The following is a 22138-nucleotide window of genomic DNA, read 5'->3' as shown; positions in this document are numbered from 1 at the left end:
TTGGGAGTATTTCTGGAAATGTGAATTGGAAGAGAGCCAATTAAAATTGGTTTTCAGGATTTTTGTGTATAAGGGTTAATCACAGATCTGAGGACAAGATATTTGCCTTGCACATATTAAATCCGCAATAAATGTGTATTTAATGAATTGCAGTTTAGCATACATGTTGGGGAAATGTAAATGGTGCATACAAAGAGCTTTAAAAGAATCTGTGAGAAAACAGTGACTAAGAATGTGCCATATCCTCAGAGAATATCTGTCAATCCTGGGACAGAGGTGGGTGGGGAGGTGGGAGGAGCTAAGAGCAACTAAAGCCTTGAGGCTGGACCTAGGGCAGAATATTTGAAGCTAGAATGTAAGAAATAATATTCTCTGAGCACCTTTATTATTATTATTATTTAATTCTGTTTGCATCAGAATGAGGAAAGGGATTTAATTAGTTAGAATTTTAAATTCCTGAGAATGCCAATAGAGACCAAAAAGGAAAATCATTAGCTTAGTTTCTTGAACATAGACATCAGGCTTTATTTTATGATATCTTTAGAGAGAGGAAATTAGTGTCAAGGATCATCGTTAGGTTTCAGGAAGTTGGGATCATAATTATAATCAATGATCATTGAAATCATACCAATATAATGCCTGATATTGTACTGGGTGTTATAAATGTGTTTTTTCATTCAATTCCCACATCCAATCGGATGTTATAACAGACGTATTTCATATAAATCTAATTATAGCTACTTTTGTAATTTATTTAATATGTGCATATCAGGATACCATCCTGAATACGTGAAAAGGAAATGAACTCTGTCCTTTTTTCCCTGTGATTATGCTAATTTCCACTACAGGTATTTAAATATAAGATAATTCTTCCTGTAGAGTGTATTGTATAATGTACAACTTGTTTCATCATCTAAACATCTAGTTAGAATCCCTCTTACTTTCTCTGTCTCTCAGCCTATATACTGATAGTATTAAGAATGTGTTTAGATATATTTTCTAATTACTTTGCTAGTCGTTTTTCATTTAGGTAGAGACATTTTTGGCATTTAATTTTTATTGTTATCTATATAGTCTTGTCTTGGAGAACCAGAGACTCTGCAGTCTGCCCCTGGATTTACTTACGCCCCAGGATTTAATGGGACGTTGAAATAAAAAGGGTTTTGTTTACTTAGACACCAGCTGCCTTGTGGCAACAAAGACTTTCTGGCCCCGCTGGTCTGAGTGGATTGCAGTCAAAATACTGCTCATTTATTGTTTGTTTCTTACTTTTGTAAATTGGCTCATTTCATTATAGTTTTAAAAAATTTTCCTCTTGCCATTTTTTAAATAAAGATGAGAGATAAAAATATTCTGTTCAATTTCTGTTCTGCTTTCTTTTTTCTCCTCTTCTTTCTCTTTACATTTTCCAAGGTAAATTTATATATTTCTCATCTATTTTGACATTGCCCAATTCTTCAGCAATTTACATGCTTATTCATGAAAAAGCTTTTCTGCCTTTTTCAATAATACCACTTAAATTACCTTAACTTATTCCCTTGAATCATTCTTCTCCATATTTAAGAAACATTGAAGATTATCAATTGCCTGGTTTAGGGTTGTTTTCAAATAAATAAGACTGAGACATAGAGATAAAGGTGTAGATATATAGATGTAATTGATATGTGTACATCTATAGAGTGAGTGAATCAGAAAGTGGCCAATGATTAAAAAAAATGATCCATCTTTTGCTGAAACTAGTGGAAACATAATAAAGGAAGAAGAATCTTGATTTGACAATGCATCTACAGGCCAACACACACAGATAGATGTCAAGTTATTTTTGCTTGGTGTAGAACAACTTCCTAAAGGTCAAGGGGCCCAGTTCTTAATTCTAACCTTAATTCTAACTCTTTAATTCTTATAACCCAGTTAATTATATTGGCTTAGAGAATTCATTGAACTTTTCCTGGCCATAGATTTTTTTATCTATAAAAGGAGGCGTAGGTACAGACCAAAATCCCTTCCAGCTGTAACATGCTAAACCAGGTCTCTACATTATTTTTGATGGTCTGAAACATGGCTTTGATCACCTTTTTTTTGTTTCATGGAGGAATGTAAAATATTTTATTTTTTTTTTTGCGTTACACGGGCCTCTCGCTGTTGTGGTCTCTCCCATTGCAGAGCACAGGCTCCGGACGCGCAGGCTCAGCGGCCATGGCTCACGGGCCCAGCCACTCCATGGCATGTGGGATCTTCCCGGACCGGGGCAGGAACCTGCATCCCCTGGATCGGCAGGCAGACTCTCAACCACTGCACCACCAGGGAATCCCCCTAGAATTTTTAAGTTACTAGTTTTGTGTGGGAAAAAAATCGTTCCTCAAATTAAGTATCATTGTGAGAACAACTGCTTAAAGTCTCTGCTGACTGCTGTGAACGAATGTACTCTGCAGTAACTCAGAATGAAAGGTCTTTGCATCCTATTACAAAAGTAATGGAATAATGGAGTAGCTGTTACACCTTCCATGGTCAGGTGTAATAAAAATGGCCATCAACTTTTTATGTCCTCCAAATCATTTATATAATATAATAATATTGAGCTTCAATTGGTAAATGTTTGAATATGGTGTAAAAGAGCAAAAACTAGAAAGCTTCCAATTTTATATTTTAAATGAAAAATGGTACACTACAACTGCCATGAATACCTGATAGTATATGACATTCAAAGTAATTTATGTATAGAAAAACATTTAGAGAATAACTTCGCACTTGTTTATTGTCTTTAGCTTACAATTGATATTTCAGTCATTTTTATTGTTTAAAATGACATACAAATTAGGTAAATTAAAGAATGGAGCATAAAAAAGCAGACACTTAGTGACTTACCTGAGATAATCTGGGATAGTCCATAAGACATATCATAGTGGGTCTGCTATATCTTTAGGGAGTGTTCTTTTTGTTTTTTTTTAATATTTATTTATTTAATTTATCTTTTTGGCTGCGTCGGGTCTTAGTTGCCACACAGAGGCTTTTCTCTAGTTGTGGTGTGCAGGTTTTCTCTCTCTAGTTGTGGCGTGCAGACTCCAGAGCACGTGGGCTCTGTAGTTTGTGGCACGTGAGCTCAGTAGTTGTGGTGCGTGGGCTTAGTTGCCCTGCGGCATGTGGGATCTTAGTTCCCCAGCCAGGGATGGAACCCTCGTCCCCTGCATTGGAAGGCAGACTCCTTACCACTGGACCACTAGGGAAGTCCCTTTACGGAGTTTTCTTTCCTGCAAGATCTCAGATTATAAAATTAGAGAGTCTTAAAAGAAGGTCATTCACTCTAGACATTTAGAAAACAATGACAAAATACATAAGCCAAATTAACCTCCTTGCACATGCTGAGCGAACTACTGATGCGTAAAACAATATGGATGAATGTTTTTAAAAGTCCATTGGTGTAGCATTATGCATAATGGATATAGCACAACCAAAAGAAATACCTTCAATAAAATATATCATGCTCTAGTGTAAAAAAAAAAAAGTCCATTGGTGTCAGCAAGCTATAAATCTGGTGAAATCATGAGGTTTTGTGGAACGTAGTTTAAAAAAGTATGTTATGCAGTTCATATTGGATAAGGGAGTTAGGATAAAGTCTTTAGTTGCTCCTAGAGAATTTCCAAATTCGTTTTCTTTCATAACGCTCAGTGAAGTAGCTCGCATTCTAGATATGAACACAACTTTTTTTTTTCAGCTTACAATTTGCAGTTTTCCCCACATGAACAGATGTTTTATAATGCTTACAACAAGTTTTAAAACTATACCATTTTGTGTTCCTAAGGAACCCCCAATGGTAGAGAATTTGTGGATCACAACTTAAGGCTTATGATAAAACCCAGGTTATAGGAAATAAGATCATCAGTGAGATTTTAATGTACAATTTAATGTTTTTCAGTGTTCAGTTTATAGTGAAATAAAATAATTAAAATGTCTGTTTATATTCCTGAGAGGTACCAGATAATTTTCTCACAGGAAGGAAAAAAAATAGGTTATATATGTTCGTGGGTTAAAAATTTTAGTCACGTCCTTTTTATTTCAACACAATTATATGGATAGTAGATAAAGTGATCGCAGGAAAAAGTGAATATATAAGGGAACGATAACATATGACACAGAAGTTCCACTCCTGAGTAGTTACATAAGAGAAATAAAAGCATGTGTTCACAAAAAGACTTGTGGAAGAATGTTTATAACAGCTTTTTTATTCATTACAACCAGTAATTGTAAAGAACCCAAATGTCCGTTAACAGGAGAATGGATAAACAATAAATTAGAAAGCGTGCACTACTGATGCCAGGACTTATAAAGCTCAGCAATGTTATGCTTTCTGGAAGAGAAGAGACACAAAAGAGTGCGTGACTCTCTAGATGCTAATCTATGGTGCTAGAAATCAGAACAGTATTTGACTGGGGTTGGGGGGTAATTAGGAACCGGAAGTGAGCAGGGAAACTTTTTGAGGTAAGGTAAATGTCATATAGCTTTATTGAGGCTTTGGGTCTATGGGTGTATATACATTTGTCAGAAGTTAAAATTTATCCAATTTGCTGTATATAGTTTAATAAACCATGAATGAGGAGAAAGTGAGTATATGAAACATTTCCTCAAATACCCAAATCACTGGCAGTACTAATCATGCTGTAGATCAGCGGTCCCCAACCTTTTTGGCCCCAGGGACCGGTTTTGGGGAAGACAGTTTTTCCACGGATGTAGGGGGTGCGGTTCAGGTGGCAATGCGAGCGATGGCGGGGATGGTTCAGGTGGCAATGCGAGCGATGGGGAGCTAAGCCTTACCGGTCCGTGGCCCGGGGGTTGGGGACCCCTGCCGTAGATGGCGATAGCCTAGTACAAACATTACCTGCATTTTTGTCCATCTTGTCCATTTGAAGTCATTTGATTAGGTTCAAGGGTGATTTTTAATCATCAGTGTAAACTGAAATATAGAGTAAAGCATGTTCTGAGTGTTCTATTATCAGAACACGTTATAACGTTCGAGGATGTGAAAGAGTTGAAACAGGAGTTGGACTGTAACTTACAAATTAGTATTCTTTCATGAAGGTCCAGTGTAAGTGGACACCTACATGACAAGTCAAATAGAACCCATTGCTGGAACATCTGTCAGACCATATGCTTTGGCCTCAGGTTCAGTGTAGAATCTAAAATGCTAATGACTCCATCCATCATTACAGAGCTTGGTGGGCATGCATCATTGGGTTGGACAGAGAAATTCAACAGTGGAGTTACTGAAAGCAGGGAATTGTGTGGGGAGATTTGGTGGCACCGTTCATTTTGGTGAATTGAAATGAGGCTGTTTAATGTGTGACTGGTAATTCTATGCAGATTGCCATCAAAGCTGTGGCAGTTGGGCCAGTCTTTCAGTAATCTCCCCAGGTGCTGACACGGTGCCTCCTGAGTAGGCCTGCCAAAACAGGAAAGTCAGCCATCACTTTGCCCTTGGTGAGGCTCGTCACTGCTAATGTAGTGTGATACAGCTAGTTTCTCAGCCAAAGGAAATGTCATTCCTTCTGGAGCAATAGATAATTAAGCAATACATTGAGAGTAAAATTAGTATAATTAGGTGCAGATTGCTCTAAAAAACAACCAGAGAGAGGCTGACCTTTTGCAGTACCAGCTGTTGCCAGCTGAGGGTCGATGAAAATGGTTGGTCTGAAACTTCTGGCCATAAAGTGTTTCATCTATCCAGGCAAATGTAATAGCCTTGTTCCTATACTACTTGGGAACATCGTCATGTAGCATTGGAAATGAGAAGCATGATTTTTAAAAAAATGAATAATTTGAAAGTACAAAAATTTTATCTGGTGAAATATATCACTACAATGTTTCAAAGGCCAACTAGTCATTGCTCACAAAGCTCTTTTTGATGCTGCCATGCTATAGTATTTTCCTGTGTCTATTTATACTGTCATATGAAGTGCCTGGAACCTTGTATCATGTTTAATTTCCACAAGAGATTTTACTACCCCTGAAACTATTTCTTTTTGAGAAAAAAAAATCTGGTAATTTTCCATTTATTATAATGAAGGGAAAATGTTGGAGGGAATTAATCTATGCCTAGAAACATGCAGTTTACAGTGGGCAATTCGTTGAGAACTAATTTGAGAGGACTATTTCCAAGCCAAACTGATTAAACGTTTAATATATGATCAGCTCATATTGGATACCATGGGGGTGGGGAGAGAAAGGAATGAGATAATGTGAAATTGTCCTAATGTCTAGACTTGGTGGAAGTTCTGACATTTTCGAGATTGGCCCTAAGAGTGGCTGACACATATCTGAAATATTAGAATAACAAAAGGCAGCATATAATTACTAGGACATTTGGTAAAGTTGAAGAAATGATGTCAGAATGGCTAAAGGTACATCGTATAAATATATCTTGAGATTTGTGGGAGACTGGATAAGTTTCTTAAAATCTTAGAATATTGGGAATATACAGGAGGGATTTAGTTTGTTTTTTATAGATAGTAAAGTACAATAATAACTAGTGGTTTGAAGCTATTTGGTGAGAGATATAAGCTGATTATGAGGAAGACCTTTGTAATTGTAGGGCTGTTGAAACCTAGAATGAGCTACTGTAGGAGGTAGTAAAATTAGGGGAAGTGTCCAAGCATAATCTGGTTAAGTGCTTGCTAGAGATGTAGAGAACATTTAAGCATGAGGCTGAATGCTTTTTTAAGATCCTTTCAGCCCTGAGAGATGCTTGTATAACCGAATAAGAAAAGATCATATGGAATCTAAGCCCAGTGCTTTTTCAGAGTTGAAAGAGAGCATCACAGACTGGAGTGTTTGGTGAAATCATTAAAGAAGATTTGATAGAGTCTTTGAAGGACATATAGGACTTGGATAAGCAAGGATTAAGTGGGCGTGGTTATCACTGCGGTTTAGTGTATGTGTGTGCTGGTGGGGTAGGAACATCAAGAGAAGAATCTTCTTGAAGTGTAAGGTTCACAATGGGAAGTTGAGGTAAATATAGTTTATGGCAGGGTTGGGACTAGGCCATGATGGAGACAAAAGCAAGAAAGAAGCTACTGCTGGCAGTACAGACATCAAGTAGTGAAGGCCTAGGATTGGACAGTGCCGGTGGATTTGGAAAAAATGTGAGGAGGGGAGGAGAGGGACCAATGAAAGAAGACACAGAGTTTGGGTCTGGTTGGTACCAGGTGAAAGAATTTGGAAGAGTGAAATAATAAAGATGGCTTTTTAAATTTCCTCAAACGTTTATTTTTTACAGCCAGTCTGTGGATTTGTTTTCTCATTTTCTGTCTGGGAACTAATTTACCTGCTCGACACATTTGTTTACTTTTTGCCCCTTCTGCCTTGATAATTGCATATGAGTTTTCCTAAATAGGAGTGAAAAATGAGGAGACATTCCCATTCCTTTTGACTCTTTAGCCTTAAAAAAATTTTACCAAGACAGTTTGAAGCTTGTGGCCAAATTAGAAACCTCTGGGTGTTCCTGATTTCACTTAGGAGAATTCATCTGTGGGAAGGCTGTTGGTGCTTTCAGCCTTGCCTTCTGTATCTTGTGGCTCACAGAACAGGACCCGTGTCAGAGAAGAGTATTAACCATGTCTGTTGTGCTTTCCTGACTCCTTGTAAACTGATAGATGAATGCTAGCCTGCTACTTAATTCTAATTTTCTCTGTTTATCCTGTTTAAGCATTAGTGATTTTTTTTCTGTGTATATGCTGATTTACAATTAATTCTGCTCCACTTAAGAGACCATGTTCTATTTGGTAGCTAATGGCTATCACTCTTGTCAGTCCTGCTTTTCCTGAGGACCTTGTTTTATTCGAGTTCATGGCATTATATTCTTCCTTCATGGCTTCATGTAAAGAATTATAATCATTGGTCTTGAAGTAAAATCACTGACAAAGTATCATGGATTGTAATGTTTATCTTTTACCCTTGGCATTTTGGGTGTGTATGTATGTAACAATGAGCATCAGAAAGTTTAATCATATTTAAGTTTTAGAACTTCCAAATATTCCTGAGGTCATTTTGGTTGGCTTTGTGTGGCATTCTACCATAAACAGTTCAGTGCCTTAAAGATACGATGCATTCTTTTCCTTCTTCAATAATTCATAAACTCTGAGCTTGTTGTCTACAGATTACATAATTGACCATAAATGAATGATGTGTGGAATAGTCTTTATCTTCTTTATGTATCCCTGGAACATGACTCGAAAGGCCTGGCAGTCATAGAAGCTCAGGGATTTCTTCTTATCAATATCTATAAATAACAATTTACTGCTTTTTCTGTACAAGAATAATGCATTCTCCTACTGTTCTCAGAGCTGCCCTTTCAGTGTTTTTCAGGTCACGTCAAGCACTTTACAACTTTCCATTGAGCTCCTGTGATCAGTGTTACAACATGGGGCTCTGGCAGTGGGCTGGGTTTCTTCTTTATGAAAAGCAGTCTGATTTAAAGATAGTATATTTATAAAATTCTTTTATTTGAAAATAAAACATAGAGAAAGCCTCACAAAAATGAAAAACTATGACTCAATGAATTTTTATGATACCCACCACACAGGTCAAGAGAAAGGCTTTGCCAGTCATCGTAGAGGCTCTTTCCAAGTGGTCCATCCCAGACACAAATGAGCCATCTCTCTACAAATAAGTTGTAGCCTACCCCTACAAATAATAATTATCATGACTTTCAGCCCTTGTATTTTTTTCCTGTTTTTTTTCCACTTACATATATTTAGTCTCCTTAGATACTATAGATTAGTCTTGTCTACTTTTAAAAATATGTTTTTTAGAATCCCTTTAATCTGTGTGTTTGTCCTCTCTTGTGTTTGTCACAATTTATCTGTTGAGGAACCCAGGCCATTTGACTTGTAGTTTTCACACAGTCTGCATTTTACTGATTGCATACAAATGTCCTCTTCAGTTCAACATGTTCCTTTGAGTTTCCTGAAAATTGGCAGCCGGATCTAGAGTCAAGTTTGATCCTGTGGCAGTGCTAGAGGAGGTGCATGGTGTGATTACCAGAGGCACAAAATGTCTCCTATTTCTTTTTGTGATTCTGATACCAGTTGATGCTTAATGCCTATATTCATTCCTGGTGGTTGTAAATTGTGATATTCTAATTTTATTATTTCTTTTGTATTTTGTTTAATTAATGAAGACACACTTATCATCATCTCCCATCTGGCTACCCAGTGTCATAGTTCATTTTAGGAAGGGCGTGGTAACTTCTCAAATCTTTGCTTTAATTATTGGTTTTCAATATAATTAGTTGGTTCCTATCGTCCTCCAAAGGTGACTGATTCTTCTTCCTCTTTTTTTTAATATCAAGAACTTATGGATTTAGGCATATTTAATAGACTTCAATTCATTGCAATTAATACTATTTTTAAGACTCAAATCATCCCAGGTTGGCTCCAGTGTCCATTGGATATAACTTCAGTAATCTTCGATAGCTTTCTTGTATTGCTATCTGATGTCAGTATCATCTTGCACATTTTCTCTTTCAGACCTGGTGCCCTGTTTTACAATTTTGAGAAATTATATTTCAGAACCATTATGTGAATGCTGAGGGGTATTCATTGCTAGATCTTTTCAGTGAACAGAACTAAGAAAAATATACATATATATTTAAAGGTAAAATAACTATTAGTTTATATTGATATTTCAAATTCAAGCCTAAAGTTTTTCACTTAATGTTTTCTTTATTACAGTTTGTCAGTTACATCTTTTTTTCCACACTAATATTTTTGGTTCTCAATGACACAGAGAAAGAGACAATTAGAATATCCCATAATCACTCATTTTTAAATCTCATGTTATTTTGAATACTTGTACCCTATCTCCATTGTTAGCATAGAGCCACTGCATATTGTACTCTCTCCCATTTAGCTCTTATTTGGTGTTAGTTCTATGTGTAGCTATGTTTTTTAATGTTCATCATCAGTATGTATGTCATGTCTTAGTAATTTTGGTTGTTTGAAACTTATTTTCTGGGAGATTCCACAGGACATGTAAATAATATTCCCTGAGTTCTTGGATGTTGATAATAGTTTATATGTGCCCTTGGTTCTTATGTCAGTTTTGAAGGTTATAAAATCCTTCATTTGCATTTTCTTTCCTTGAGTAACTTAAATGTGTTACTTCATTTTCTTGTGGCATAAAGCCTTGCTGTCAAAGTCTGATAATAAATTTTCTTTTCCTTATAAGTCTCCTACCTGCTTTTCTAGATAGTCAAAGGTTTTTTTTCTATTTCTTTAAAGATTTTAGTTTTGTAAGAATCTATATCAAGGTAGCAAATACATGGTTACCCAGAACTTAAACTTCTATAGGTATTTGATCAAGAATATCTATCTAATGGTGATATTTTGCATCTCTCTATTACTACATCATGCTATGGACTAGCATTGTCTTCTTTACCAATGACACTGGAGTTCTTTGTACCTTTAAATCTAATCAGATTAGAGAACCAATTCCAGAAAACCCAGAACCAAACCAAATCAGAAAACTCATCCCTAAAATTCTTTTCCTCCAGAACCATTTCTGGTAACAAAATCATCTCTGTTAGTCAGGGTTCAAACATGAAAAGCAGATCAGAAGGAGAGATGATAGATAGATAGATAGATAGGTAGGTAGATAGATTTTTTTGTTTTCAAGAGATTTGTTGCAAGGAATTGGTTTATGTTATTGTGGAACCTGGCTGGGCAAGTCTGAAGTCTGTAGTCAAGCACTTCGAGAGGGCAGGCTGGAGTATTCAGGCACAGACTGAAGTTGCTCTTCACAGGTAGGATTTCTTCTGCTTCAGGGAAGCCTCAGATCCATTCTTAAGACTTTTCAACTGATTGAATCAAGTCCACCCAGATTATCTAGGCTATTCTCCCTTATTTAATGTCATTTGGGTATGGACTTTAATCCCATCTGCAAAATACCTTAGTAGAGACACCTAGGTTAGTGTTTTGATTGAATAACTGGGGACTGTAGCCTAGTCAAGTTGATTGACATTAAAAGACCATGACAGTTATCAAATATATTATTCACTTAGATATTGTTTTGATTATTATCTTCATAATATTGCTATCATCAGGATTTGCAGTTAGAACTTTTGCACAATTGTCTCACCTAATATTCTCAGCATCTCTGTTGAATAAGCTGTTACAAATTGATATCCCCATTTTTAGATGAAAAGGCAGAGATTTGAGAAGTAATGAGGACCTGTGAGTGAAGCTAATAAATAGTCATTGCAGGACTAGAACGTAGGTATCATCTCCCATAGTTCCGTTTACTTACTCTGCCCTCTTGTGTGGCTCCTCGTATTGTTCATCTTGTCCCAATATTGCAAAGACACCTTCACTTCTTAGGTCAAAGTTCATTTTCTTGTTTAATACCTGACAGTTTTTGTGAAACTTGGTTAATTATCCTGATTCTAGTAATTTGCTATCGCCAGCACATTTTTACCCTATGTTATATCAGAATTACAATATTTGCCTCCTCTTTCTTTTTCTGTGTCAAATATCATTTGCCTTGTTCAGTACTTTCATTGCCGTACAGTAAATATGTTGTGGACTTAGTATTGTAATTTTAGGGTAATTTCTCCTAGAGGAATGCTATTTTCTTTTGGTTTAATCTGTTGAAATCAATATAATAATTTCTAACAGATATAAATGAGTGCTTTTCTCAAAATAGTAACAGTGTTTCTAATTTTAGAAATTTATAAATTTCTAAACCTTTAAGTTTGCCATGATCCTTCATTTTTCTAAAATTCTTTGATTTAATTGTTCAGTAATAATGATGATAGCTTTATCATACCTATGAGAAAGAAAAACATTTCATATGGCAGACAAGCCCCAGTAAGGAACCCCCAGGTCCTTGGAATTAATTTGGCTGGATCGTTGTATGAGTCACATCAACCCTGCTTAATTATAGTGTGCAAATTTACAGACATTGGTTTTGGAAAAAGGGCAAGTACTGACAAATTATATGCGGTCCTTTTAATATTATTCAGTAGGAACTTAAATACCAAACATAGGAAAACAGTCTCTTTCCAGTTTCTCCAACTCTAAGAGGATGGAGGAGACCTGTATCATTATGTGCCCAGGAAAGGCAGTGAAGAATAAATAAAGCAATAAATGTAATTTAATTTTTTCTTCAAGTCAATAGAGTGAAATAATCTCTGCAAGTGTTCTAAGTGCTGCATTATTGAATTTAAAATTAAATTGGATTAATTCTATTCCTCAAGCTTTGAAAAGAGAAGCTGAAATAAACTGTTCCATATTTTAACCATATCACATTAGCTTTTAGGATTTCAAGTTCAAAGTAAGTAATAGAAAACCAAACGTATTACATCACTTAATAGGAAGTCCAGAAATAGGGGGGCTCTAAGAGCTGTTGACACCATTTTATTTTATTTCAATTTTAAATTTTTCTCAAGAGAACAAAGTAAGGGTTTATTAAGTGGTAGTACACTCTCAGGGGGAGAGTGGGCAGACTCAGGTGAGTAGCTGCCGACACCATTTTAGAGACGTGATCAAGAACCTGATCGTGTCTTTCTCCTCAATGTGCCATCCTCAGCATTTTAGTCATGACATTGAGAAAAGGAAAAGAGGACCCACTGTGTTTTCTCTAGAAGTGAGGAAACCTTTCTGGAAGTGACTTGGCTTATTCCTATTATTTCTCATTGGCGAGAATCACACCCATTTTTAGACCTGTCAACTTTTCATGGGAACAGGACCTCCATCATGTTTTCAACCAGTGTCTCAAGCTGAAATATCTTGATGCATAACCGAGGGATCTTGTAAAAATGCAGATTTTGATTCAGTAGATCTAGAGCGATCTCTAGACTTTGCATTTGTAACAATCTGACAGGTGATCCTAATGCTACAATTTATTATAGATACTGTGAATTAACCAATATTACCACTACACTACTTTATGCCAGGAACTGAACTTGTCAAATAAATACTGCATGCACCCTGCATGATGAAGCTTACTTAGTTTACTAGTGGAGTCATAATAGTAATTCCAGTGACTTGCCTAGAGTTACTTGGTAAGTGACGAGTCTCAGCAACCTGTACTGGAGACAGAATAAATAAGAAAGCATGACAAGGATCTGGGGAGGAAGGGAGAGGAATGAAAAAACAAAGTGCTAGGTTATAATCCTTGGATCATATAATTTTGTGGTTCATTTCTTAGTATTTCTCAGGGTTGGGGATTTTGAAATGGAGAATCACATAAAAATCTCAAAGCAGGATAAAGAGCCTGGAACTGAAGAATATAAGGTAGAAAACTATATGCAAACACTGCTGTATAAGAGATAAATTTACCATTACTTCTTATTTCCTTCTTCCATAGCCCTGCCTACTCTGTTAAATTGATAGCTTGGAGGCAGGCAAAGACCTATTAGTTTGGATTATAAAAGAAAAAGTTATTATTTTGACTTCTGAAATATACATATCATGAATTGCTACTTTGAAATGTAATGCCTTACTGAAAGTAAATAAAGCAAATGAAGTAAATAAAGCAATGTCTAATATAGTAGATTACATTTCTCATTGATACAATGCATTGATCAAGGCTCAACAACAAATAATCAACTCACTGGACTGTACCTATGATACAAATGAAACAAAAAGCAGCTTTGGTTTATTTCAGAGGAAATACTACTGGATTTTGTGTCTTTAAACCTAGTTTTGAGTTTTAATCCTGCTACTAACAGGCTGTGTATCACATTTTTAATCTTTCTGAATTCTGATTTTATAATCTTTAAATGGAAATGACTATCACAGAAGGTTTGTAATAGAGAACAGTGACAGAACCAAGGTAATAGTTAATATAATATGAGGTACATGGAGATGCTTATTAAATGATTTTTGAAGAAAAATCTGAATATTATGACTCTATAATTATTTTTATTGTTATTTTATTTCAAGAGATAAATAGCACCTAAGTGTACTATGCTCATTAATTATAGAAACAATGTGTATCCTATATAAGCATATATAGTTATGTTAGTATAGTAATACACACAAATACAAACACAGTGTAATCAACTTTGTGATCTCCTGATGGTCCTCAACATCTCTGAGTTCAGAAAAAGCTTGGCATAAATGATCTCTAGATGTCCTTGAGGTTCTGTATTTTTGTAGCTTCCTTTTATTATTAATTTTAATTAATGATTTTTATATATTTTGTTATAAAAATTTATGAAAAGCTAAGGAAATTTTACATGACTTTTGTCTCTAAAAATACCAGCGATTTTAGTCCATTTTAACAAAGAACTTGAGTACCCACTAAATAATGATAACATACTACATATATGATGCTGTGGAAGAAAAAGTACAAAATTTGAAGCCCTACCTTCAGGATGATTTCAGTACACAAAAAGGTAAAAGGACATATATAGAATATATTGTAGAAGAAATTCAAGATAGAAATGCTGGTGATTACATTTTTATGATGATCTTTGAGTTTTTGAGACACTATTCATGGTAATTTCAGTGGGAATGGAAAGTGAAGAGTATGTATAAGTTGATGAAATGTGAGGTTGAGGCAGAGAGGACATTGTTAGATTTCATAGCTCGTGGCACTGTGGGCATCAACTAGGAATATCTAAGAGCTTTTGGTCTCCCTTGTTGGGTAATTCAGATTTTTCATGAGAGCAAATGACTGATTGCAGCAAAAGTCAGTAGTGGTCTTGTAATTGTTGCAAAGAAATAGTGTATATCCTGTATTGGCAGTGTATAACAATGGAAAGTTTTTAAAAATCCAGAATTCTTTCAGGCTAGTGAAAATCTCTGAAGTGGCTGCTTGTAAAAGTTAAGGGTCAGAAAGTAAGGTCTCACTGACAATGCAGAAGATTGAAAGAATAGGAGACAATGTCCCGGGCAATTGTGATTCAGACTGAGAAAACTATCTTAGCGTAGGGACAAGGCAGTAACGAAGGCTGTTGGGCATCACTGAGGCCAGAGTGAGTTTTGGGATCACTGAGAATATTCACAGAACTGTGGTGGAAAGGATAATCTGACCTGATAGATAAGTGACTGGAAGGCTCTTTGGGCAAGCTGGGAACTCTGGAAGTTGAGAGGCTGTTGAGTGGGATAGTGAAAGAGTGGCCTGCAAGTGAGGAACCAGGATAAAGGGTAAGAAAGTAGAAGAAAATGTGCCCTCCTTTGAGAAAAGTTTGGAGGAAAGTGTTATTGTGAGATGAATGTCAATTAAGATGGAAAGATGAAATAATAATCATTCAGAGGGAAACATTAAGGGTACTTAGTAACTCTTCACAAGAGAAGACAGATTTTTGAAAAAGACATGGTGTTAAAAGACGTGAGTGTTGTGTGTGCACAAGCAAGATGATTTAGAAGACAAGGTGGGCAGCAGGAGTTGGCTGGTCTTGCCAAAGGAAGAACTGAGAAAGGTGATGGAAGATGGAGAGTACCACTGGAGGGGTAAATTAGGGGAGGATGAGGTGAGGGCGTGTACTTGTCTAAACAGTGCTGAGTCATGGTCTGCCTTCCAATTAGAAAGATGGTATCAAATGATATGATAATTGAAAAACATGCTGTTTGAGATTCTCATGTGTAAAATTTTTGTTTGTTTGTTTGTTCGTGTGGTTTATAGGGAAAGAGAATTTAGGCTAGATTTTATGGATTTATATTTTAGGGCTTTTGAGTATAAGCTGCTTTTCCTCTTTATTATTATTCAAGGGAATGAGCAGGGGATCTTGGTGCAAAAATCATGGAATATGTGGGTCAGGAAAGAAGAGTCAACAAAACACTGAATGAGTGAAAAATTTTGACTTTAGTCAAAATTGGGACTTTTTTATCCTTAGGTATATATGCATATACAGACACATACGCATATGTATAACATAATTTGCACATATATATCATTTCAGATATGGAGAAGGGTGTTAAAGGTACAGTGGATTTTAGGATTTTAAAAATTATTAAAGTAATAGGGTGATTCCTTTATTATTTACCTGTTTAAAAAAATGCAAAGTGTTTCAAACATACAAAAACAATTATAAAAAAAGATAAATTGACCACTGACATACCCACCACTCTAATTTAATAGAAGTTGACATTTTTCATTTTTGTCTCCTATCTTAATTTTTGTTAAGGATTTTTTTTCTTTTTTTTTAGATTTAAACATGTATTTCAGTGGAATGCAGGAGATGTTCAACTTTTTTTTTTACCAGGACCCTACTGGTTTTAGTTTGCTTAGTTTAACTGCCACATTGAATTTTACTGAATGGATAAATCTCAGTTTATTTATCCACCACTCAGGAATATGTGGATCTTTCCCATACTTAACTATTACAAACGATTCTGTGTTCAACATTCTTGTACATATCTGTGTGATCACACATAGAAGAGTGATCCAAACATAGAAATGTAGAAGTGGAACTGTTGGGTCCTAAGTTTTATGCATATTCAACTTTACTAGATAGTAGCAAATTATTTTCTAAAATGACTGTAACCATTTACAATTCTAGTAATTTTACGGTTCTGTTTTCCATATCTAGTGATGAAATGATATTTCAAGTAGTGTGAAAGGGTACCAGGAATACTTAGCATTTTACCAACAGGAAGTTAGGATGAGGCTCATGACCAATTCTCTCTCATAGTTGTAGCTTTTCTTTGCCCTTTGTGCTATCTTTGACATAAAGAATTTTTAAATTTAGGTTGAGGATCTCTTTTCATGGTTACTAGACTTACACATATTCTCTTTCTATAGCCTGTCCATTTTTTGATAGGGTGGTTTGTCTTTTTTCTTATTGAACTGTAGATGAATTTTACATAACCTGGCTATTTATCTTTTGATGCTTATTTTCATGACAAATATCTTATTACAGTTTGTGGCTTGCTTTTTTCACTTTATTTATGATGTCTTTCAACATATAGAAGTTAGACATTTTATTATATTTGAATATTTCAACCATTTCCTTTATGGTCTTGTGTGAGGCACCCTGATACTGTAAATATGTTTTTCCAATAGTTTATTTTAAAAGTTGACAGATATGCTTTTAACTTTTAGGTTCCTTTGATTATTTCTTGCAAATGGTATAAGTTGGCTGTCATTAATGCCAAAGAGATAAAAATTTGCAAAGAGTACAGATTTTGGTTTGACTCTCAATTATTCATTAGTATTTTATAGTCACGATCGCATGCTACACATTTAGAATAGATGCATTGGGCATGGTCTCAGTCTCCTGAAGGGGACAAACCTATTAAGCACATGCAGTATAGTATAAGGGCGAAAAGAAGACTTTATATAGAGAGAGTCTGGCAGAAGGGAGGGGGCAGTGGATCATTTGCCAAAGAGCCATTAACTGTCCTGCTAATTCATATACTCTGGGCTAATAACAATTTTATGGAAAACTGAGATTACTATCATATAGTTTCAGCACTTCACCCCTTAAAGGATAGCAGTGTTTACTTACATACTTTTCCTGATTGAAAGACAATGGTAAAAATTTGTGGGACTACACAGATATTTTCCGCCTAATTTTAACAAACAAGAATAACTTATCACAGATGTTCATTGCCAAGATGCTTTAGATTTCTGGAAATATTAAGAACCTGATTTTTAAAGATTGGTTTCTGTTTACAGAGGCGAAATGGAGAAGATATACCAGTAGCCCAGACTAAGAACATCAATCACAGAAGATTTGCTGCTTCCTTTAGATTGCAAGAAGTGACAAAAACCGACCAGGATTTGTATCGCTGTGTAACTCAGTCAGAACGAGGTTCTGGTGTGTCCAATTTTGCTCAACTTATTGTAAGAGGTAAAGTAAAATTGCTTTCACTTTATGAAATGACATCACTTCATTAGAACAAATGCAACTTTTGTAGATATTTGGATCGATTTTTAAATCAAGTACTCTTCATCTCAAGTCACTATAAAACCATATCATTATAAAAGTTCTGAAAATGTCTTAAGGTCAAATTAAGACTGTAGTATAGTTTGTCAGGCAAGTTTATAGTTGTATAGTTTGTCAGGCAAGTTTTCAACAAATGATTTCTATCGAAGGGAATCTATTTTTAAAAGCTCTAATAGGGCTAAACATATAAAATATTCCATATTGCCATCATCAAGTTTGCATTTTAACTTTAGATTGATTTTTCCTGTTTACAATAGTTCTCTAGATACTTTAGTTTTTCAAAGCATTGTGGCAATTATGTCAAGGTCAAAGTTTCTATCCCCGTGTATACCCGTAAATTTTACCGGTATCAAAACCCAGTTGTGGCTGTTCACTAATTCTGGCCCCCTGTGGAATCTTAGAAAATTACACTTTCTAAGAGGTCCTCAGTATTCTGGGATACTAAGGCTACCAGAAGAATTGTGAGGGATTATGATGTATCAGTACATATCTTTAGTGAGTACTGGAAAAACAAGTACAAGTGCTCAATGTATATTACATTCATTGAAAATTGACTGAGTCCCTATATATTCCACTGTTCTAGATTGTGGAGATACAGTGGTTAGTAAAATACAAAGACTCTGCCCATATATAGCTTAACACTGAGGTATATTAGGCACATCATATAGGAAGATGTTGAAAATGTAGTATCAAGTCATGGTATGTGTCATGAATAAAAATAAATACACAAAATGGCAGGGATTGATATTTTAGTTAAGATTATCTGGAAGGCCTCTTTGAGAACGTGACAACTGAGCTGAAACCTTAAAAAAATGACGACATCAGCCGTGTGAAAATTTAGAGGAAAAGCAGCTTTGTTGAATAGGCTATCATGCATCAATCGATTATGACACAAATGAAAATAATTATAAACTATGTAAGTCTCTTCAAGGAGAAGTTTGGCAGATTTTAACAAAAACATCTAAAGTGGACTGAGATTTGTCAGAGACATCAGGGAAGGCCTTTGTCAATGACTTTCTTTGAGACAGAATCTGAAAGTTGAGAAAAAGTTGCCTGGATGAGGATTGTGGATGTGAGGGGCAGGGGTAAGAGAAAGAAGAACCAGCAAGCAGAGAGCAAGGCATGTGTCAGTGCTTAGAGGCTGGAAGGAGAAAATGAGATACATCCATATTCAAGTTAGTATATTTTATAATGCTTGACATCAAATGTATTTTGATGTCATGTATTATTTCATTTTAAGATTTACTTGATAGCAGAAGCTAACACACCATTGTAGGGCAGTTATACTCTAATAAAGATGTAAAAAAAAAAGATTTACTTGATTTTAATACTTTAACCTTTAATACTTTTAGAAGAAAATTGAAATTCAGACTATTTGATAATTGCCCAGAGCCACAAAGATCTAATAACTGGCTGAGCCAGAATTTAATTCCATGTTTCTTTTTTTTTTTTTTTAAAGGAATTTTGCCTTATTTGTTTATTTATTTTATTTTACTTTGGCTATGTTGGGTCTTCGTTTCTGTGCGAGGGCTTTCTCTAGTTGCGGCAAGTGGGGGCCCCTCCTCATCGCGGTGCACGGGCTTCTCACTATCGCGGCCTCTCTTGTTGTGGAGCACAGGCTCCAGACGCGCAGGCTCAGTAATTGTGGCCCACGGGGCTGGGGCTAGGTGCTCCGCGGCATGTGGGATCTTCCCAGACCAGGGCTCGAACCTGTGACCCCTGCATTGGCAGGCGGACTCTCAACCACTGCGCCACCAGGGAAGCCCTAATTCCGTGTTTCTTAACTCCTGGTGCCAGGATCATTCCTTTCCACCACAGCTTTATCTCGCATTAACATTATTAAATAAGGCTATTAGCCACTTGTAATGCTTTTGTCACGAGAGATTCTGTAGCTCATCAAAAAAAAAAAAAGTTTATCTTTGTAAATTGTATAGGACTCTATTATAAATAAAACTTCTCTCATGGCTCCTGAGTTAGCTTATATCACCTGCTTAAGTTCATGAAATCATAGCCCCAATTCATTGACAAATAAGAAAATATGATAATATTTAACTCTAGTGTTTAGATAGAGAGGCAGTTTGACTTATGTTCATATATGTTTGTATATTCATCTTTGGTGAGCCCTGTTGCTGAAGCTTTCTAACCTGAGCCTGAAGGTACTTTTGAAAAGCCTGAAGGTGTTCTTGGGTAATCTTCAGAGTGATTAAGATGCTGTGTATACAGGAAGGTGGGTGTATTCTTGAGTCATCATGCTCACTGTATCTTCACTGTACTTGTATGTGCGTGCACGATGTGCAGCCCCTGAAGCAGATGGTGGCTTTTAATAGTGCAGCTAGAGTGCTTCTGAATAACTTACAGTTATATACTTATATCAATATAGATATAAATACATAGATATAAAATTTTTTTGAGGGAATGGCCCCCGATGTATTCAACAATTCATAGAAGGCAGAGTTGAAGCTTTTATCCAGGTGTTCTCTTTAAAGATAAATTTCCTAATTTCAGATAGCCATTTAATGCCTGTTTATTTATTTATTTATTTATTTTTTGTGGTATGCGGGCCTCTCACTGTTGTGGCCTCTCCCGTTGCGGAGCACAGGCTCCGGACGCGCAGGCTCAGCGGCCATGGCTCACGGGACCAGCCGCTCCGTGGCATGTGGGATCTTCCTAGACTGGGGCATGAACCCGTGTCCCCTGCATCGGCAGGCAGACTCTCAACCACTGCGCCACCAGGGAAGCTCAATGCCTGTTTATTTTAAAAGAGATTTATTTTGGATTACTAGATTTCTCTTGTTTACCTGATCTGAAAAGTACATTTTATCAAAGCTTGGTGTTCTTTACTTGGAGAAACTCCATTATTTCTATTCTAGGAGTGTTGCTTGTGGAGTGAATAATTATTTCAGTAAGATTTATAAAAGGACACTTCTTGAGTTTCATAGAAAGTTTGGCTGTTTTTCTTTCCCTTTTTAAATTTTTTTATTTTTTAAGAAAGTCCTGGCATTTAACCTATATTTTGTTTTAGATTTTATATTGCACCTGTTGGTTTAAGATATGATGGCGCTTTGAATGTACTATCCAGAGTGTGTTAACATCTTAGAAATGTATTTTGATAGTTTTGGCAGTTTTCTTTTTCTTTTCAACATATTTTAGTTTGTTATGTATCTAATACTTACAGGTGATACTCTGCTTGTTGTTTTATTTGAAAACTAATATAAAGCAATACGTTTTCTTGTTTGTCCAGATAACCACCGAATAAATATTGCTAACAACAAAACACACCCTTCAGGGTCAGCTCTCCTGGTGTTGAAATAGTGCTGAGAATTAACTATGGTGACAGGTCTTGCCTCTCATTGGCACTTTCAAAGCTGACATCCTGTTGCATGCATACAAAAGATGGTAATTTTAAAGGAAATTTTTGGGGCAGTGATATGAATAGTCCTTAATAAGATCTGGCATAGTATTGCCTGTTGTCAAAGATGACCCAAGGGTAAGAGTTTATTAGTGCATTTTCTCCTAAACTGAAAGTGACAGGGCATGCTTAAGGCTTTTTGGTTGCTGTTTGTTACAAATGAAAATTTCACTGCAAAATTCTCATGTTGAAGAGTATTGATCCCTGTTCTCCCACAGCCAGAGGAAGAAAAAATAAAATATGCTTAAACAGAATATACTTTATCACGACTTCAGGTTTGCTTCCAGATCGTTTTGAGTAATGATAACATTTTGTTTGTGAAAGCCAATCTTTATCGACAAAGAACTTTTTACAGAGATGAGACGAAGAGCAGATGTTTTGCTCCATGTTTCTACAAAATGGAAGTGTAAAAAATGTGAAATAGTTGAAATGTTGTTTACAAGCTTCAGACTAAAAGCACCACCTTTGTAGTCTAAGTTAGGTTATAGATTCTCAATCTTGATCTCATTTGCAGTCTTCTCCTTTCTTTTCCACCTGGCTGAATCAAAGACCCAACTAAATTTCTAGCCAACTGACCCACAATGAACTATAAAATTCTGATTGCTACAACTGACACTCAATTTCCATTCCCATTTGTTAGATGTGTTTTTTAAATTTTTATCTGTGAAACTCCAATTACATTTTTGAAGTTCTTTAATGTGAAAAGCATAGCATTTTGTTTGTCTTTGTTGCTGGTTGGACTTTAAAACTTTAATGGCAACTATTAGCCATTATCAAAATTCTCTGGACTTACATTTTCTGTTAATATTTTTATCTATTCCTAATGAATACCACTGACCTCT

The 22138-nt window shown here is 35.7% G+C and overlaps 1 protein-coding gene across 3 annotated transcripts in view; it reads left to right on the top strand.

Moving 5' to 3' along the window:
* The window catches only part of PTPRK (protein tyrosine phosphatase receptor type K), a 578185-nt gene that overhangs the window by 301350 nt on the left and 254697 nt on the right, over positions 1-22138 (top strand). For all 3 annotated transcript variants that reach the window (XM_022556378.3, XM_022556371.3, XM_089921990.1), the window contains exon 6: positions 17617-17791. In XM_022556378.3, the coding sequence (XP_022412086.2) occupies positions 17617-17791 (175 nt within the window). The remainder of the gene's footprint in view (positions 1-17616; positions 17792-22138) is intronic.

Source organism: Delphinapterus leucas, chromosome 12, assembly GCF_059928025.1.
Source record: "Delphinapterus leucas isolate spDelLeu-1000000601 "Yukka" chromosome 12, BTC_Dleu_Yukka2, whole genome shotgun sequence".
Classification (NCBI taxonomy): Eukaryota; Metazoa; Chordata; class Mammalia; order Artiodactyla; family Monodontidae; genus Delphinapterus; species Delphinapterus leucas.
This window is presented reverse-complemented; position numbering and strand designations above follow the sequence as displayed.